Source organism: Myotis nattereri (assembly GCF_964212035.1).
Source record: "Myotis nattereri genome assembly, chromosome: 1".
Classification (NCBI taxonomy): Eukaryota; Metazoa; Chordata; class Mammalia; order Chiroptera; family Vespertilionidae; genus Myotis; species Myotis nattereri.
In genome coordinates this window covers 230,056,429-230,074,193 of record NC_138075.1, presented here as the reverse complement: position 1 = coordinate 230,074,193, position 17,765 = coordinate 230,056,429, and the positions used below count along the sequence as shown (strand labels likewise).

General features: G+C 64.8%; 1 protein-coding gene across 4 annotated transcripts in view; it reads right to left on the bottom strand.

Moving 5' to 3' along the window:
• Window positions 1–265: 265 nt before the first annotated feature.
• Window positions 266–17,765, bottom strand: part of ZFYVE28 (zinc finger FYVE-type containing 28) — a 37,861-nt gene continuing 20,361 nt past the window's right edge. Inside the window, exons 8-13 of one of the 4 annotated variants that reach the window (XM_081092508.1) lie at window positions 14,650–15,918; window positions 5,646–5,779; window positions 3,643–3,759; window positions 3,367–3,471; window positions 1,693–1,796; window positions 266–1,279 (exon numbers count right to left, since the gene is read on the bottom strand). In XM_081092508.1, the coding sequence (XP_080948634.1) occupies window positions 1,148–1,279; window positions 1,693–1,796; window positions 3,367–3,471; window positions 3,643–3,759; window positions 5,646–5,779; window positions 14,650–15,918 (1,861 nt within the window). In that variant the 3' untranslated portion in view covers window positions 266–1,147. Of the gene's footprint in view, window positions 1,280–1,692; window positions 1,797–3,366; window positions 3,472–3,642; window positions 3,760–5,645; window positions 5,780–9,542; window positions 10,986–14,649; window positions 15,919–16,450; window positions 17,312–17,765 lie in introns of those variants that run through there. The other 3 variants (XM_081092509.1, XR_013996066.1, XM_081092510.1) reach the window with 3 other exon arrangements.

Genomic DNA, 17,765 nt, shown 5'->3' with positions numbered 1-17,765 from the left:
AATCCTTCCTGAGCGAGGAGACTGCCTTAGACTCACCCCTCTGCACCCCCAGGGCCTGGCTCTGCCCCTGGTGGCCAGCCTTGCAGAGGGCAGAGGGACCGCAGTCCCCGGGGCAGTGGCGCACTGGAGCCCTCGAAGGGGTGTGTGGGGGATAGGGAGCCGCCCTCCTCCTGGGGCTGGTGGGGAGGAAGCCGGTCCTGCCCTCGGACTGTCCCCCAGAGCCCAGAGCCCCCCAGCTCCCATGTTCACAGGGGCAACCAGGGTCTGCAGTCCGTAAATAGATTTATGGAAATGGTGTCCAATTACAGCATTTAGAAAATAAAAATACTCTCCATACAGAATAGTCACTCCGTCATATACTCTCCCTCCCACGGAAGCCGTCCCGTGTGTGTCCACGTTAACAGTAACCGGGTTTCTCCTATAAAAGAAGCAGTAGGTGTGTCTCTCTCTCTAAAAATAAAGCTGCAACCCTCATTGCAATGTGAAGCCTGAGATTTAGCCTGAGGAGTCCCGCTGGGCCTGCGCCCGCCCCGTCGGAGGACGTGGGCCAAGGTCCCAGGGGTGCGGGAAGCGGGGGCGGCAGCGAGGGGGCGGCGCCCCGTGGTCCGTGGCTGCCTGGGAGCCCGGCCTAAGGCTCCGGGGCCTGTGGGGGGGGGGGGGTCTCCACGCGGCCCCTCCCCATCCGCAGGTGGGTGGGTGGGCAGGCAACACGGGCAGCTCGCCCGAGGGCCCGCTGGGCACAGTGAGGCGTGTGCTGCTCAGCCAAGGCCCCGAGGGGGCGGGCAGGGGGCGCGGGGGAGGAGGTGGGTGTCCCGGGCTCTGGGCACTGGTTTGGCAAGCGCGTGGGGAAGCCTGTGGGCACGGAGGCCCGGCCCTCGCCGGCGGGTCCAGGCGCTGAGGCTGCCCGGCTGCTCCCCGAGCTGCGGCCCAGCCTCCAGGCAGCAGCTCAGCCCCTGGCGCCCCAGGGACCCCGCCCCCTCCCGCTGGCCCTGCAGGTGGGGGAGCCCGCGTGGCCGGACAGAGGTGCGGGATGCTCTGGAAGTCTCCGCAGCAACAGCCCGATGAATGCGGGCAAAACCCGCGGGACCGAGCGGCGGGAGCCCGGGGCGGCCTCTCGGGCTCGGCGGGGCCGCGGGGCCGGTGCCGCTCAGACGCCCGCCTTGTCGCTGTAGAAGGGCGTCACGTGGAACACGTAGCAGTGGGTGCACACGCGGACCGCCTTCACCTGCCCGTAGCGGGGCAGCGGGGCCGAGTGCGAGGAGCAGCGGGAGCAGAAGATCTGGAAGGTGGAGGGGGGGTGTGAGCTGGGAGGGTCCCCAGCGCCCACCTGTGCCGCACCCTGACCTTGGCCCCACCGGGAGAGCACCCAGAGGGCAGTGTCAGAGCCCTGAGCGCCGGCCTCCGGACCCTCCTCCCACCCACCAGGCCGGGCATGCGCGGGCGGGCGGGCCGCAGGAAAACCTGGGGCGGGTGGGGGCTCCCGGAGGCCGGGCTCAGGGGGAGTCCCAGGCGCTGCAGGCTCCTGTTTAGACCCCTGCCCGCCCCACCCCCCACCCCTGTTCCCAGCTCTGAAGCAGCAGGGAGGGGACCGGGCACCATGCAGACCCTGTGGCCAAGCGCCCGAGTCCATGCCGAGTCAGAGCCGGGCTGGGAGGGGTCCCGCAGCCCCGTGGGCTGACCGCCCGGGCCCACCTTCCCGCAGCTGCGGCAGTGGTGCTTCCTGCGGATGACCGTGAAGGGCGCTTTGCAGGCGGTGCAGAGGCTGCAGGCCTCGTCCGGGACCCACTCGGGCGGGTCTGACAAGAGAGTGGGGGGCCCGTCAGGCACAGGGAGCCACGCAGCCGTGACAGTGGGAGACGGGGGGGGGGGGGGCAGGGGGGGTGTGCAGGAGCCTCTGGCCCCGTGGCCGGGAGCCCCGCCCCCTTGTCTCCACCCGCCCTGGATGCATCCCTGGTTTCGGAAACGGGTGGCCTCCTGTGGGTGGGCAGTGCCTGTCGGTCGGACCCCAGCCTCACCTGGACCACCCTCTCCCGCCAGCTCCCATCTGGCAAGGCCCTTGGGCAAAGGTAGGGGCTGAGAAATAAAGAAGTCAACCCCGTCACCCCCTCAATCAACACTGTCAGGCGTCAGGGGTCCCTGGCCCCACCACCCAGGGTACCCCTCAATCCCCACAGTTCTCAGGTCCTGGGGCCCTGGAGGCCCAGGCAGACTCCTGTCCACCTCTGGAGGCGAAGGCTGGTGCCACCCCTCCCCGTCACCTGTGCTGCCCAGGCAGGGCCAGGGGCAGGGCCACCTCCTCCCACAGGGTCACAGGGTCACGGGGACCACCCTCTCCCATTCTCAGGGGCTCTGAAGTGTGGGAAGCAGTCACTTCCCTCCACCCCAGGCCCTGCGGGGCGCCATGGGCCAGGCTGAAGGTAGCAGGACACCCAGAGGGGGAGCGTCCCTCCAACGCGCCCGGCCACAGAGGTGCTCAGAGGTCCCGGACACCCAGGGCCTCCTCGCCTCGCTTTACCGGCCTCGCTTTACCGGCCATCCTCCCTGGATCCCCTCAGCTCGCCAACACCCCAGTGGGGTCGGTTCTCACCCTTGCCCCCGACACCCCGAGGGCCCTGGACGGGCCCGGGCCCTGGGCTGCGCTGGGCCGGCCTCCAGCTCAGGCAGATGAGAGCACCCTGCTGGGCACCCGGGGGTCCCGAGGACGTCCTGGCCTGGCCGCCCCTGACCCTGCGCACCCGCAGCCTCCGTGAGCACCTGTCCCCAGGCGCGCGGGAGAGGCCCTGAGCTGGGGACCCGCCAGGGGTGTCCAGGCAGCCGGGCACGCAGGGAGCGGGGTGACCTGTGGCCTATCGCGGGGTCAACTTCCGCCTCCTGGACTCCGGCCGCCTGTGACCCTGCTCAGGCCTAACTGCTCTCACCCTCCCAGCACCTCTCCAGGCTCCAGGGGGACGCATGCCCCCCAGAGCCTTAGGGTCCTCCCCAAAGGGTGCTGCCAATGCCCTAACCGCCCGAGGCTCCTGCCCTGACCAGCAAGCCACCGCTTCCAGCTGCCACCTCCAGGCTAGTGGGGAGCAGGGGTCCCTGATCTCCAGGCTAGTGGGGGGCAGGGGTCCCTGATCTCCAGGCTAGTGGGGAGCAGGGGTCCCCGACCTCCAGGCTAGTGGGGGGCAGGGTCCCTGACCTACAGGCTAGTAGGGGGCAGGGGTCCCTGATCTCCAGGCTAGTGGGGAGCAGGGTCCCCGACCTACAGGCTAGTGGGGGGCAGGGGTCTCTACCTCCAGGCTAGTGGGGAGCAGGGTCCCCGACCTCCAGGCTTTGGTCTGGACAGAGAGGAAGCGTCCAGACGGGCCAGGGCTCCCCACGCACCTTCCAAGTCCCCGTCCCGGGTCTTGGCTGCCAGCTCGGAGGACGACAGGGTCTCCTGGCACAGGGCGCAGTCCTCCAGGGCTGCGCCCCGCAGGGTCTGGGCGACTGGAAGAGAAGGGTGCCCGCTGGGTCCACGCCCCATCACCGTCCCCGGCCGCGCACCGTGGAGAGGCCGTCTCTGCCCAGGGCTGGGATGCAGGCTTCTGGGTTCCCCCACCCCTGGGCGCTGGACACCCCAGTCAGCAGGCGGCAGAGCCTGTCCCGGGGGGCACTCACCCTTCCGGAACTTGTCCTTGTCGTCCATCTCCGGCTTGGTGGCCATGACCTCGAAGAGGGTCTTGAGAATACTTCTCAGGTCACTGGCGTAGTTGGTCTGCAGCTGGTCAGCCACCCCTGGGGGGGAGACGAGGAGGCGGTGGGCTGGCCGCCTGGGGACCGTGTGCCTGCAGCTGGTCAGGGCGAAGCAGCCGCCAGCCGGGACGTGGCTTTGGCGGAGGCAGGAGCTGGGTACGTCTCCTCCTTCGGGCCACCACCGCCACCTCTGCGCAGTCCTGGCCCCTCCCTGCTGGGATCTCAGAGCCCGCACCGTGCCCACCCTGGCAGCACTGCTCACTGTCATGGCCCCTCCCTGCTGGGATCTCAGAGCCCACCCCGTGCCCACCCTGGCAGCACTGCTCACTGTCATGGCCCCTCCCTGCTGGGATCTCAGAGCCCACCCCGTGCCCACCCTGGCAGCACTGCTCACTGTCATGGCCCCTCCCTGCTGGGATCTCAGAGCCCACCCCGTGCCCACCCTGGCAGCACTGCTCACTGTCATGGCCCCTCCCTGCTGGGATCTCAGAGCCCGCACCGTGCCCACCCCGGCAGCACCGCCCCGGCCACGGCCATGCAGCACCTGCACGTGCCCGCCCCACGGCAAACACCACTGCCCCAAATACTGTGACTGCAGGGCCGCAGGAGGACCAGCCGGAGGTGATACCGACGCCCAGCTCCTCTGTGCCCCAGCCCCCCACCCCCACATCGGGCAGGGAAACGCGACCCCACCCCCACTGGCAGGGGCTCCCTCCTTCCAGAAACAGGGTGGACCCAGCCTTTCCCGGTGACCAGCAATGCGGCTGTTTAGGGGGCCACTGGGCTGTGCTCTGCAAAGCCAGGGAGGAGTGGTGTGCGCCCCAAATACGGACGCCCTGTGACTGCCCCCGAATGACTGTCCCCGGGAGTGACCGTCACGCGGGAGTGACTGAGGCCGAGCTCCTGGCGTGCGGCTCTGCTGAATGCCTGCCAGACACCAGCTCCTGAGCCATCAAACCCACCGTGGGAGCCGGGCCAGCGTGGCTCAGGGGTTGAGCTTTGACCTAGGAACCAGGAGGTCACGGTTCGATTCCCGTCAGGGCACAGGCCCGGGTTGCGGGCTCCATCCCCAGTGCGGGGCGTGCAGGAGGCAGCCAACCATTGATTCTCTATAGTCATTGATGTTTCTATCTCTCTCTTCCTCTCCCTTCCTCTCTGAAATCAATAAAAATATATTTATGGCAGTGATTCCTGGGCTCATGACCCAGGCTGCCCTGCTGTGCTGGCTCCTGCCTCTTCCCTGCAACCAGGGCAGAGGGGGCACCAGAGGGTATGGGGGCAGAGGGGGCACCGGAGGGCGGGGGGAACAGAGGGGGCACCAGAGGGTGTGGTGGCAGAGGGGGCACTGGAGGGTGGGGGGGCAGAACCCGCTGCAGGATAGGCACTGCCTAAGCCCCTCCCCGGGTGGGTGGGGAGGGCGTGCATGGCGGGACCCCACACTGTATACTTCTGAACCACCTGGGTTTGTACTCATTTAAAACACACAAAACGAAAGGAAACCGTGAACAAGGTGCCCTTTGCTCACGCCCTCTATGAACCCCCTGGGGGACAAAACAGCCCCCGCTTTCTGTGAGCCGTGGAGGAAGGAAAGACAAACTAGTCAGGACACAGACGGACTCTGACCCCAAGGGGCCATCGCGGGGGGGGGGGGGGGGGGTAGGCGGGGAAGGACCCTGACAGCGAACAAAGCCTGCTCTCTGCTGGGCGCAGGGCGCATCGCAGGGCGTGGGGCGATGACAAGACAGAGCAGGGGCCCGCGGACAGGGCCGGGCACCCCTGCACCCCGACATCAGCCAGCACCCCGCAACATCATCGCATCATCGTCAGGATGTCACCCGCAGCCGACCTCAGCCCCGTGGGCACTGGCTGCTCCCCCGAAGCACAGCCCACGCCCACCAGCCCGCACCGCCCAGGCCCGCACGCGGCACCTGAGATGCAGACGAACAGGCGGTGGATCAGGTCGTGGCTGCCGTGGAACCTGGACCGGATCTTCTCTCTCGTGGCCACGGGGGCCGCCTCCAGCACGGCCTTGTCCACGGAGCCGGCGCCGGCCGGGGAGCCGCTGCACAGAGAAGCAGACATGGGGGTTGGGGGGCCTGTGCCTGGTGCTCCGCGGGGAGAACAGAGTAGAAACCGGTCTGTGTGGGCCAGAGGCTGGTGGCATGGCCACCTACGCAAGAGGCTGGAGCGGCTCAGGGCCCGCCGCCCGGCAAGGGTCCCCCGCTCTGTCTGTGAACCAGGAGGTCACGGTTCGATTCCCAGTCAGGGCACAGGCCCGGGTTGCCGGCTCGATCCCCAGTGGGGGGAGGGGATGCAGGAGGCAGCCGATCCATGACTCTCATCACTGATGTTTCTGTCTCTCTCCCTCTCCCTTCCTCTCTGAGATCAATAAAAACATATTTTTAAAGAAAGAACACAACAGGTGTTGGTGACTTGGAGAAATCAGCGCCCTCGGACCTCCTGGGCGGGAGGCGGGATCTGACGGTGCCGCCCCTTGGGAAGCCAGCCCAGCAGTTCCGGTACCGTGTGACCCCGCAACCCACCCTCGGTGTGCACCCGGGGGCCTGGACACAGATGCACGCAGACGTGTACACGCAGCCCCGACGCAGACCAGCCCCCGCCCCACAGGGTCCACGGGAGAACAAAGAGGCACGGCCAGACGGCGGGGTTCACTGTCAGCACAGCAAGGGGGCTCTGACCTCTGACCCCGCCACAGCGCCCGCACGCCCTGCCGGTGCAGGTCCGTCTCCCTGGGCAGCCTGGAGCAGCAGAGGGGCTGCAGCCTCCAGTGCTGAGCGGAGGGGGGTGGGGTGTACCCCTCCCCCCAGGAGGGGCGGCGGCGGCGGCCTGGTTCCTCTGGGGCACCGCGGCACCTAGTCCTGTGCGAGCCCGGCTGGGGAAAGGGTCCCCGCTACGCCACGGGGCCTGATCCTGTCGCAGACGCCGTGTGTGCGCGTCTGGAAAGCTAGGCGGGCACACGCGTGTGCGTGTATAAATAGATGTGTTGTCGCACGGGCCCAGGACTGTGCCGCGTCCCGGCGCCACACCTGCTGCTGCTTTTATTTATTTTTTTTTATTTTTTAATATATTTTATTGATTTTTTACAGAGAGGAAAGGAGAGAGATAGAGACTCAGAGACATCGATCAGCTGCCTCCTGCACATCTCCTACTGGGGATGTGTCCGCAACCCAGGTACATGCCCTCGACCGGAATCGAACCTGAGACCTTTCAGTCCGCAGGCCGACGCTCTATCCACTGAGCCAAACCGGTTTTGGCAATGAGCTGCTGCTGCTTTTATAAGCTCCGAACAGAAGGCGCGACGGCTGGCGGACCAAAGCAGCGGGGACACGGCTGAGGGAGCACCCCACCCCTGCTGCAACCCTCCTGCCGCACCCCCTCCTGCCGCACCCCTCACGCAGCACCCCTCACGCAGCACCCCTCAAGCAGCACCCCTCATGCTGCACCCCCTCACGCAGCACTTCAACCTTCCCTCCCGTCTCTCAGAGGCAGAGAGGAGACACCTGCTTCAGGGCAGCAGCTGCTCAGACAGGAATCCTGCTCCCCTGGGATGGAGGACGATGACCCTTGAGGCTGTGGCCTCCCTGGTGCCTGCTCCCCCTCCCCGCCCCCCCAGGACTACCAGTGCTGACAAGCACACTCGCTCCAGCTCAAAGCCCTGCTTCCACCCTGGACTGTGGGGTCCCCTGGTGCCCCAGGGAGCCGGGAGTCGGGCGGGAAGTGGGGCAGGACTGGGGGGATGCGGCCCTCCTCGGGCTCCGGGGAGGAGGGGACAGCCTGAAGCCTGGACTCTGCCAGCCCTGTTCTCCCGGAGCCGCCCCGGCAGGGTGTCCACATGGCGACCGGGCTGGGAGGGACCCTCCCAGAGGGAGCCCGCCGCCTCACGCTGGGGAAGCCGGGCTGGATGGCCACCGGCACTGCGCGGGCGGAGGGCGGCTGCAGGGCAGGGACTGGGGGGAGCGCCAAGGATGTGAGACTGGACATGAGCCCCGGTGGCCCCCTCCCTCACTGCAGGCGCCCCCGAGGCCAGCTGCCTCCCAGGCCGGGTGCCCCTGGATCGAGGGTGAGATAAGAACTCTCCAACTCAACATGGAAGCACACACACAGAAAGAAACAGCACAGGGTTTGAACAGACGGCGGTGACAACCCTCAGCGATGGGGTGATGATGGAGTAACAATCCCAAGTAACGGTGGAAATGATGGTAACAACCCTGAGGAGTGGTGGTCAGGGCTGAGTAACTAACAATGGCTGAGTGATGGTGGTGAGGACAGCGAGTAACAGTCTGAGTAAAGGTGGTGATGGCTGGTGACAGCCCTGAGTGACGGTGGCCATGACTGCGTAACAATGGCTGCGTGACAGTGTCCAATAGCAACAGTGGGCAATGGGGTCTGTAGCAGGCTGATAAGACATGGAGTGAGGTCAGAAACGACACGCATGGCACTCAGCTCCTCCTCCAGACGCCATGGTGCTGGGGACTGTCGCCCATTTTACAGATGACAAAACGGAGGCTGAGGGAGGTTGTTGACCGGCCCCAGGTCAGACAGCCAGTCCACGGCCCTTTATCCCCTGGGCCCTCCGTCCCGCTGCACTCACAGGTGCGCCCCACACAGGGAGCAAGGGCCCAGTGCCAGCATTCCCCGGGAGACGTCCCCGCGGCCGCTCTGCACCGCACGCTCTGGGAGGGGGGAGCTCACGGCCAGAGCACGGCACCGGTTAGGGCAGAAGCTCAGAAGCCTGTGCGGCGGCAGCCCTTCCAGATCCCGCCATTCTGCCTGTTAGGGTCGCCGAAGGAGGAACGCACGAGGCCAGAGTGCTGAGGGATTACAAATTTATTCGCTCAGAGTCGGCGGCGTTTAAAGGACCCTAGGCGGGCTTTTCTGGGCAGAGAGTTCTCTGTGCAGGTCGGGATTCTGGGAAGTCTGGGGGGAGAGAATGGTCTTAGCAGGTGGATTGTGGTCTAGGCAAGTGGCATGTCCATGTGAAGTGTCTAAAGGTGAGCTCCCAGGGGAGGGGCTATCGATTCAATTGCTCGATCAGACCTAACACTGTCCGAATGACAGCCAGGGAGGCCCCTCTCAGCCAGAGCCAGTCTGGCTCTCTGATGGCTGGAGAGGGTCTCAGGAGACCAGACGGCCTGGACCTCAAGTGGGGGGGAGCGGAGTGGGTGGGAAGCTCAGAGGGGGAGGAGGGGAGGAGGGCCGATGCGTGCGTGGTCAGCCAGGGGACCGGAGGGCTGAGGGCCAGAAGCTGTCTCTGGGATTTGCCAATTTAATCCCACAAAGTAAAATCACAGGCGTCTGAAAACCAAAAGCTACCAATAATCAAAGCGAAGGGCACCTGGGAAAGCGAGGCCGGCGACCTGCAACGCACCCAGTGGACGGGAGCCTGTTCAGGTCCCTAAGGAAACTGGAACCCCAGCTGGACGGCGCGGAGAGCAGCCCCCACGGGGAACGGGCAGCGCACTCGGGAGGAGCGCCCAGCGCACCAAGTCAGGGCACAAACCACAGCCTCGCAGGAGGCGTCTCTGCTCCTGAGCTGGGAGAGCCGGGGGCGAACAGCCGCAGCCGGTTCAGGCCCCGGGGGCCCCGACAGCAGGGGCCGAGGCCGGACTCCGTGGCGTTGCTGTGCGTGTCCTGCCCCAGCGCTGGTGCCACGGAAATAACCCAGACGCCGAGCCAGAGGGGCGCCTGACCACGCGGCTCATGCGACGCGGGAAACTACGGACGGGAAAGGACAGGACAAATGAGCCTGGGTCCTGACCACAGAGAAAGCGGCTTTGTGGAGGAGCGATCACAAAACAATATTCGGTGAAAAAACAATAAAACTGCCCATGGGGTTGGGGTGGTTTTATTTCCCTCCTTCGTTCTCATTCATGTTTCCCTACGTTTCCACAGTGAACGGGGCCACGTTATAATGAGAAAAAGAGCGGCGGCGTTGTTTTTGAAGGAGGCAGGAGGCTGGGAACACACGGTGGCAGGACGTCCAGGGACAGGCAGACGCACTCAAGACAGACGGACTTCCGGGTCTAGAAAAGGGCCTCACTCAGCTGGCTCTGCGTACGGAAGGTTCTGGATAATGAGGTGAGTCTACACAGGGACAACAGGGTTTTAAAAAACGCCACTTTTCCCAAAAAGGCTGATCTGTGACCCTGAAAAGGTGAGAAAGCAGCAGCAAGAAGAGCTGAGGACATCGGTTCCGGTTCCGCCGGGACAGCTGGGAGCACGGGGCGCAGGTTGGGCCGGGGAAATGCCGCAGAGGGGCTCCTCCCAGCTGGACCCTCCTCCAGGACCCGGACAGCCGGCCTTCCACCTGGGCCCGGCTCCGCTGGGGGGGGGGGGGGAACACGCTCCCGGTGGTGCCCTTAGAGCAAGCAGACCGTCCCGGGCGTCTCCTTCATGGCTCCGTCTCCAGGTGTGGCCGCGGGTCTGAGGAGCCCGTGACTGAGTGCAGGGCGGCCCGTGTTCCCGCCCCAGGCACACACTGCAGGGGCCTCAGGAGCACCTGCTGGGCAGCCAGGCCTCAGGGTCAGATCAGGCCGACGCGGGTCCCGCGAAGGGCACATGACACAACGCCAGGGGGCAGAACGGGCTCGCGCTGCAGGCAGCTGGGCTCAGGCACAGCCTCTCGGGCCCGTCGTCTCTCCGTCTGCCAGGTGGGGTGGCCAGCTGCACCGCCCCGGGGCCGCTGCCATCACCTAATGCCAACCAGGTCCAGGCGTCTCGCTGTCGGAATGTTGTGAACTGCCTGCCTGTGGCTGGGCAGCAGACTGCTTGATCTCATGCTTGTCTTCCCAATGCCCGGTGTTCCATCAGGCGCCCTGAGGTCGGCGCCCCGCCTGGTCGCTGGGTGGGTCTCACCAGCCTCGCTCAGCCGCCCAGGAATCAGCCGGGTCCTGTGGGTGCGACAGCGCCACCTGCTGGCCGGATTCCCAGCTCCCCCAACGCAGTGCTGGGCCCGGGCGCCGCTGTCCAAGGTCCTGACCCAGACGCTAGGCTGTCCCGTCAGCCGGCCGCCTACCAGTCTTCCTCCCTCGGACCCCTGCACCTATGGACATCCCGGAGGATGGGGCGTCTCCCGAGGCCTTCATGGGGCTCTCCGCGGGTTCTCTTCCTTTTCCCAGCTTCGGCGTGGGCACTGAGCTGATGAGGCCTGGGGGCTGAGGCGTGTCGTGAAGGAGCCGTGTCCACGCAGGACACGTCAGGAAGGCAGGAGGGGGCTCCAGACAGTGCAGGGGTCCTCTGGCTGTCCCCTGAACACACAGCAAAAGAGTGGGTGCAGGTCAGTCACCGAAACCCACAGAGCCCGTCAAAGAATGCGTGATGTTTTCCGATCAGCCTGGCAGAAAAGCGATGCACTTACCGATCCACTCGCCCCGAGGAAGAGCCGTCCAGTAGGCGGTGGATAAAAATTCGTCCTGCTGGCCATGGCTGAGGCAGCGGGCGCCATCTCCCAAGTGGCCTCATCACAGAGGGACGGCGCAGGAGGCTGCTCCCTGCAGCGCCGCCCGCTCCTGGGAGCCAAGTCCGTGGCCACCCCAAGGCCAGCAGCCGGCGTGAGTGACGTGGGCCCAGGCACACAGCGGGCCCCAGGCGGCCGAAAGTGACAGTGGGGGCACGTCTAGAAGCTACCACGGGCAGCCTCCAGGCTCGGCCAGGAACGCCAGGGGAGAGGAGCGTGTGCAGGACGAGGCCTTTGCCAAGAACAGGAGGGGAAGCATGTGTGTGGGCGGTGCGGGCTCACATGCACCATTGCTTCTATTTTTAAAGTTTTAGGAGAAGCTATAAAAATGTAAACCTGTTACTTCAGGAGAGGGGGCGAATGAGGGGAGAGACTGAATTCTCTGGTTATATCTTATTCCGTAGACCTGACGGGGAATCACGCAAACATTCCACCTAATTAAATACAAATGAAACCCAGTGCAAACGCAGTGTCCACCATCTGCTGCTAACGGGAAGAAAGGCACCCGCTGCGGCGAACTGGGGGCCTGGCCTCAGACAGCCATTTCAGGTGAGTCCCAGGGGGTGTGCCCCGCGGACAGGAGAACGTTTAAACCAGTGGTTCTCAACCTCCTGGCCCTTTAAATACAGATCCTCATGTTGTGACCCAACCATAAAATTATTTTCGTTGCTATTTCATAACTGTAATGCTGCTACTTTTATGAATCGTAACATAAATATCTGATATGCAGGATGGTCTTAGGCGACCCCTGTGAAAGGGTCGTTCGAACGCCAAAGGGGTCGCAACCCACAGGTTGAGAACTGCTGGTTTAAACAGTCTCACAGCACAGGTGAGAAATGAACCCTGAACAGGATGGTGGGCACGCAAATGGCAGCCACTGTGGCAAACAGGTGATAGCACCTCAAAAAGCTAACCCACGGCCCTGGCCTGTGTGGCTCAGTGGGCTGGGCGTTGTCCTGTGCACCGAAAGGTTGCCAGTTCCATTCCCCGTCAGGGCACATGCCCGGGTTGCAGTTTCAATTCCCAGTCGGGGTGTGTATGGGAAGCAACCGATCGATGTTTCTCTCTCTCTCCCTCTCCCTTCCTCTCTCTCTCTCTAAAGTCATTAAAAAATATTTACAAAGAAAGCTAAACCATGTGACCCAGCAATTCCACTCCCAGATATCAAAGCAAAAGAAATGGAAACATGACCACACACACAAAAACTTGTACACAGCCCAGCCGGTGTGGCTCCGTGGTTGAACATCGACCTCTGTATGAGCCAGGAGAAAACAGTTCAATTCCTGGTCAGGGCACAGGCCCGGGTTGCGGGCTTGATCCTCAGGGTGGGGCGTGCAGGAGGCAGCCGATCGATGATTCTTTCTCATTGATGTTTCTCTCTCTCCCTCCCTCTCCCTTCCTTCCTGAAATCAATAAAAAAACATATTTTTTTAAAAAAAACTTGTACACAGATGTTCATAATAGCCAAAAAGTGGGACTAGCACACACATACACGCACATGCACACACGCCTGGACAGGTGGATAAACAAAACACGTCCACCCCCACACGGAATAGTACGCAGCCATGAAAAGGAGGGAAGGGCTGGTGTTTGCCACAGTGCACACGGCCTTAGAAGGATGATGCGCAGTAGGAAGCCAGACACGGGCATGGGACAGACTGTTGAGTCCCAGAGGGTAGGCGGGGGCGAGGGGGCGGATGGGGAGAAACTAACCACAGCACTTGTATGTATGTGTGCATAACCCCTGGACACAGACAACAGTGCAGGGAAGGCCTGGAGCGGGGGCGGGGGCCGGGTGGGGGAATGGGGGGAGCGGGGATATCTGTAACACTTTCAACAATGAAGATGCATTTTTTAAAAAGCCAGACACCAAACGTAACTTATTGTGTGATTCTGTTATGTGAAGTGTCCGGAACAGGCCAATCTATGGAGCCAGGGAGTACCCAGGGCTGGGGGAGGGGTGGGGAGTGACTGAGGCCCCACCCAGGAAAGGCAGCTGTGGGCACACGGGCTATGGTCCGGCCGCAAACGTGGGGACTCGGCACGGAGGAGAGAGCAGCAGCGGCCCCACCACCACAGGGTCCCAGCCAGCTCCTCGTACCTGTGCTGGAGGATGAGGCCTGAGAGGAGGAGGCAGAGCACAGAGCCCTGTACCCACAGACCCCTCCCCCAGTGTGGAGACCCCTCCCCCTGGTGTGGAGACCCTCCCCCTGGTGTGGAGACCCCTCCCCCTGATGTGAAGACCCCTCCCCCTGGTGTGGAGACCCTCCCCCTGGTGTGGAGACCCCTCCCCCAGTGTGGAGACCCCTCCCCTGGTGTGGAGACCCCTCCCCCGGTGTGGAGACCCCTCCCCCTGGTGTGGAGACCCCTCCCCCAGGTGTGGAGACCCCTCCCCCTGGTGTGGAGACCCCTCCCCCAGGTGTGGAGACCCCTCCCCCAGGTGTGGAGACCCCTCCCCCTGGTATGGAGACCCCCCCCCGTGTGGAGACCCTCACCCTGGTGTGGAGACCCTCACCCTGGTGTGGAGACCCCTCCCCCAGGTGTGGAGACCCCTCCCCCTGGTATGGAGACCCCCCCCCGTGTGGAGACCCTCACCCTGGTGTGGAGACCCCTCTCCTGGTGTGGAGACCCCTCCCCAGTCCACCCAGCTGACCACCTCTGTACCCATCTCCCACGGCTCCTGACAGAGGGCCTCATCCAGCCTCCAGGCTGAGCACCCACTGGTGGTCACGGCCGAGGCCAGGAGGGCTCCCTGCATGCGGGTCCTGGTGAGAGACCTGCCGGCGGTGACAACACACTGGCCCAGTGGGAACCACCGAGGCGAGCCCCGCCCCTCCTCTGCCGATGTCAAGGGAGGAGGGGGCACGGCTGGCTGATCTGCTTTGTCTGGATAAGTCGGGGGAGGGGAGCCAGGGACCCAAGACGCCTGGAGTCCGCGGAGGTGCTCAGGCGCGGGGGCCCAAAGGTCAGGGCCTCGGGGGAGAGGAGCACCTGGAGGGAGGGCAGCGCCCAGAGCACCCCCTGAGGATCTCGGGTGGTCCCAGCACCCCGGCGGCCCGGGGCCCACACCTCACTGAGGGTGAGTGCAGCCCACGGGGGCTGAGTGGCCGAGTGGTCAGGTGGGCCCCCTCGGGGCAGCAACGACAAAGCCACGCCCATCACCACTGTCCAGCCCACCCACACGCTAGTCACACCAGGGCCAGGATGGGCCACATGCGGACGGGGGGGGCGGGCCACGGGCTTGGCACTGCCACCACCTGAAAGGTACCTGTGTCCTCAGGGGTCAATGGGGACATTTCTGGGCGGGATGTCGCCACCGTGCCCAGGAGGCCCTGCCACCCCTCCCCCCGATACCCCACCCCCGAGGGTCCGTGGGAACACCTCGACAGAGAATCAGCCCACACAACACGCCCCCAGTGCAGTCAGAGGGTGAGCCCAGTGGCCAGAGCTCTTACCTGGGGCCTGACAGGCTGCGGCTCCCCTCCCCAGCCCTGGAGGGCTGTCCACCGCCCGGCTGTCTGGCCTCGGGCTCCTCCTGCTGACCACCATCGCCACCGCCCAGCAGCCTGTCTGCTGCGTCCACCGCGGGCCCTGAGGTGAGTGCCAGGCACTTGCTGGGAGCAGGGGCTCTGGGCTCCTGGTCGGGGGTGTCTTCTGGGGGCAGGGGGGCCGGGGGCCCCGCGGGCAGTGCCTCCAGGGCGGGCTGGGCCTCCTCCGGCCTCTTGGCCCCGCCCTTGGCCAAGCCGGAGCCGACATAGGAGGTGCTGATGATGCCCGGGCTGCACTTGTCCAGCAGGCTCTCGGCCGCCTCCTCCCTGCCACCCCGGCAGCCCCCGCAGCACACGCAGGAGTTCAGGAGGCAGCTGGTGGCTGCGGCGCCGAGTTTGTGGGGGCCCTCCATCCCCGCGGCCACGGTCTCCGACGGGGAGGCGCCGGTTCCGGGCGCTTCCAGGGCAGAGACGGCGCCGTCCACGAGGGCAGGCGATTTGGGGTTGAAGATGACCGTGGCCGAGAGCTTCATGCCCCCCGTCCGGTGGGCGATCATCTCCGCGGTCTCCGCATCGTCCGCCGTCGCCTCCCAGCCGTCCAGGTGCGGCTGGGCGTCCAGGCAGCTGCAGGAGTTGGGGCCCGACGCCCAGGCCTTGTCCTGGCCTGGGACGTTGTTGTTGTTGCTCAAGTCGTCCTCGTCCTTCGAGGTGGCGGGCACGCTGCCCCCTGCCTCCCTGCCCTGCTCTCTCTCCTGGGAGTCAGCGCGGGGGCCAGCCGGCCACACGGAGGGGCTGCCCGGGGCCTCGGCTGCCCCCTCCACATCGTCCATGAAGAACACCCTGCCCTCCTCCTCGTCGCCGCCCGAGGGCCGCAGCCTGCGGCCCGGGGAGGCCTCCACCCGGGGGCTGTCCTCGCTGCCCGGCCTGCGTGCGGGGGACTGGCAGGCGCTGGGGGGGGACAACAGGGAGGACATGGCGTCCCCGGCCCGGTGCACCATGCGGCTCAGCTGCTCCAGCTCCTGGTCGTCGTACTGCATGGAGCAGGCCAGCTCGGCCTCCAGGTCCTTGGCCTTGGCGGGGAGCAGCTCCTCGGGCGGGAGGGGCGCCGGGAAGGCGGGCACCAGGGCCGGGGGCACGGGCACGTCTGCGCGGAGGGGGAACTCCACGTCGTGGGAAATGCAGAGGTTCCGTTCCAGCGTGTGCAGCTCGTCCTCCGTCAGCGTCTGCAGCAAATCCCTACGGGACCAGACCCCGGGGTGAGGGCCCCAGAGGGACCAGACCCCGGGGTGAGGGCCCCAGAGGGACCAGACCCCGGGGTGAGGGCCCCAGAGGGACCAGACCTCGGGGTGAGGGCCCCAGAGGGACCAGACCCCGGGGTGAGGGCCCCAGAGGGACCAGACCCCGGGGTGAGGGCCCCAGAGGGACCAGACCCGGGGGTGAGGGCCCCAGAGGGACCAGACCCCGGGGTGAGGGCCCCAGAGGGACCAGACCCCGGGGTGAGGGCCCCAGAGGGACCAGACCTTGGGGTGAGGGCCCCAGAGTGACCAGACCTCGGGGTGAGGGCCCCAGCGCCACCCGGCCTCCGCCTCTGCCAGGAGCAGGTGGTGCCGCCTGCCGGGGCCCACAGGGAAGCAACGGGCATAATCGCTCGCCATTCAGTTCACACGCACACACTTCCTCCACGATAAAGTGAGGCACCGGCTCCCGCGGGGGGTGAGCGGGGGAACTCCGGAGGGGGTTCCTTCTTTTCTTTTTTTAAATATATATCTACTTTTTAAACATATTTTTATTGATCTCAGAGAGGAAGGGAGAGGGAGAGAGAGAGAAACATCAGTGATGAGAGAGAATCACTGATCGGCTGCCTCCTGCACGCCCCCACGCTGGGGATCCAGCTCGCAACGGGCATGTGCCCTGACTGGGAATCGAACTGTGACCCCCTGGTTCCTAGGTCAGAGCTCAGCCAGAGCCACGCCGGCCGCCAGCCGGGCAGTTTCCTTCGTAACAGCCAGGTTCTGGAGCCTGTGGCGGAAACAAGAGCCTGGTCCTCAGGGATGTGGTAATCACAGCAATGAAAACATCTGGGAGTGAAGAGCCGTGTGTGCTGGGCGCGGGGCACGCGCAGCAAGACAGGCACGGTCCCTGCCCTGGGGGGCTGTGTTGGAAGACGCAGAAAATAAGTATTTATGTGAGTGATGACGGAACTACAATAGTGACAACTGCAATAAAGGGAAACGGAGGGCACCTGGCCGAGTCTGGGGAGACTTCCTGGAGGAAGGGGCATTGAGCCAGAGACCAGGAGGCGGAGTGACTTTCATGGGGCGAGCAGTGGCTCTGTCAGGGAGAAGCGCGGGCCAGCCTGGGGTCCGAGTCCCACGCTGAACGCTCCGGGGCCATCACGGAGGGACACACGGAAAAGAGGCCGCCCAGTCGGCCAGCACTGCTGAGCAGCTAGCGTCGAACCCGGAGCCAAGTGGTCCCCAGTTCAACTCCCAGTCAGAGCACGTGCCTGGTTGTGGGCTCGATCCCAGGGGTGGGTGCGGGAGGCAGCCGATGAGCCGATCTCTCTCATCATTGATGTTTCTTTCTTTCTTCTTCTTTTTTTTAATCCGCACCCGAGGATATTTCTCCACTGATTTTTAGAGAGAGGGAACGACAGAGAGAAGCATCGATGTGAGAGAAACACTCGATTGGTTGCCTCCTGCACGTGCGCTGGCCAGGGCCCAGGCTGGGGAGATGCCTGCAACTGAGGTTCATGCCCTTCACTGTAATTCCGGAATCGAACCCGGGACCCTTCGGTCCGCAGGTTGACGCTCTATGCACTGAGCCAAACCGGCCAGGGCTCATCACTGACGTTTCTCTCTCTCTCCCTCTCTCTTCCTCTCTCTCTTAAATCAATAAAAACATATATTTTTTAAAAAAGAGTGCCTCTCAGAACCGCACATCTTGTGCTCTAACAGCGTGAACCCGTTTCACAACCTGTCCTGCGAGCCAGGCCCCGACAGGGCCCTGAAACGGCACAACGGGCGAGCAGGACCCCGCAGGGCAGTGACGCTGCCGGTCTCCAGGCACAAAGGCCACAACAG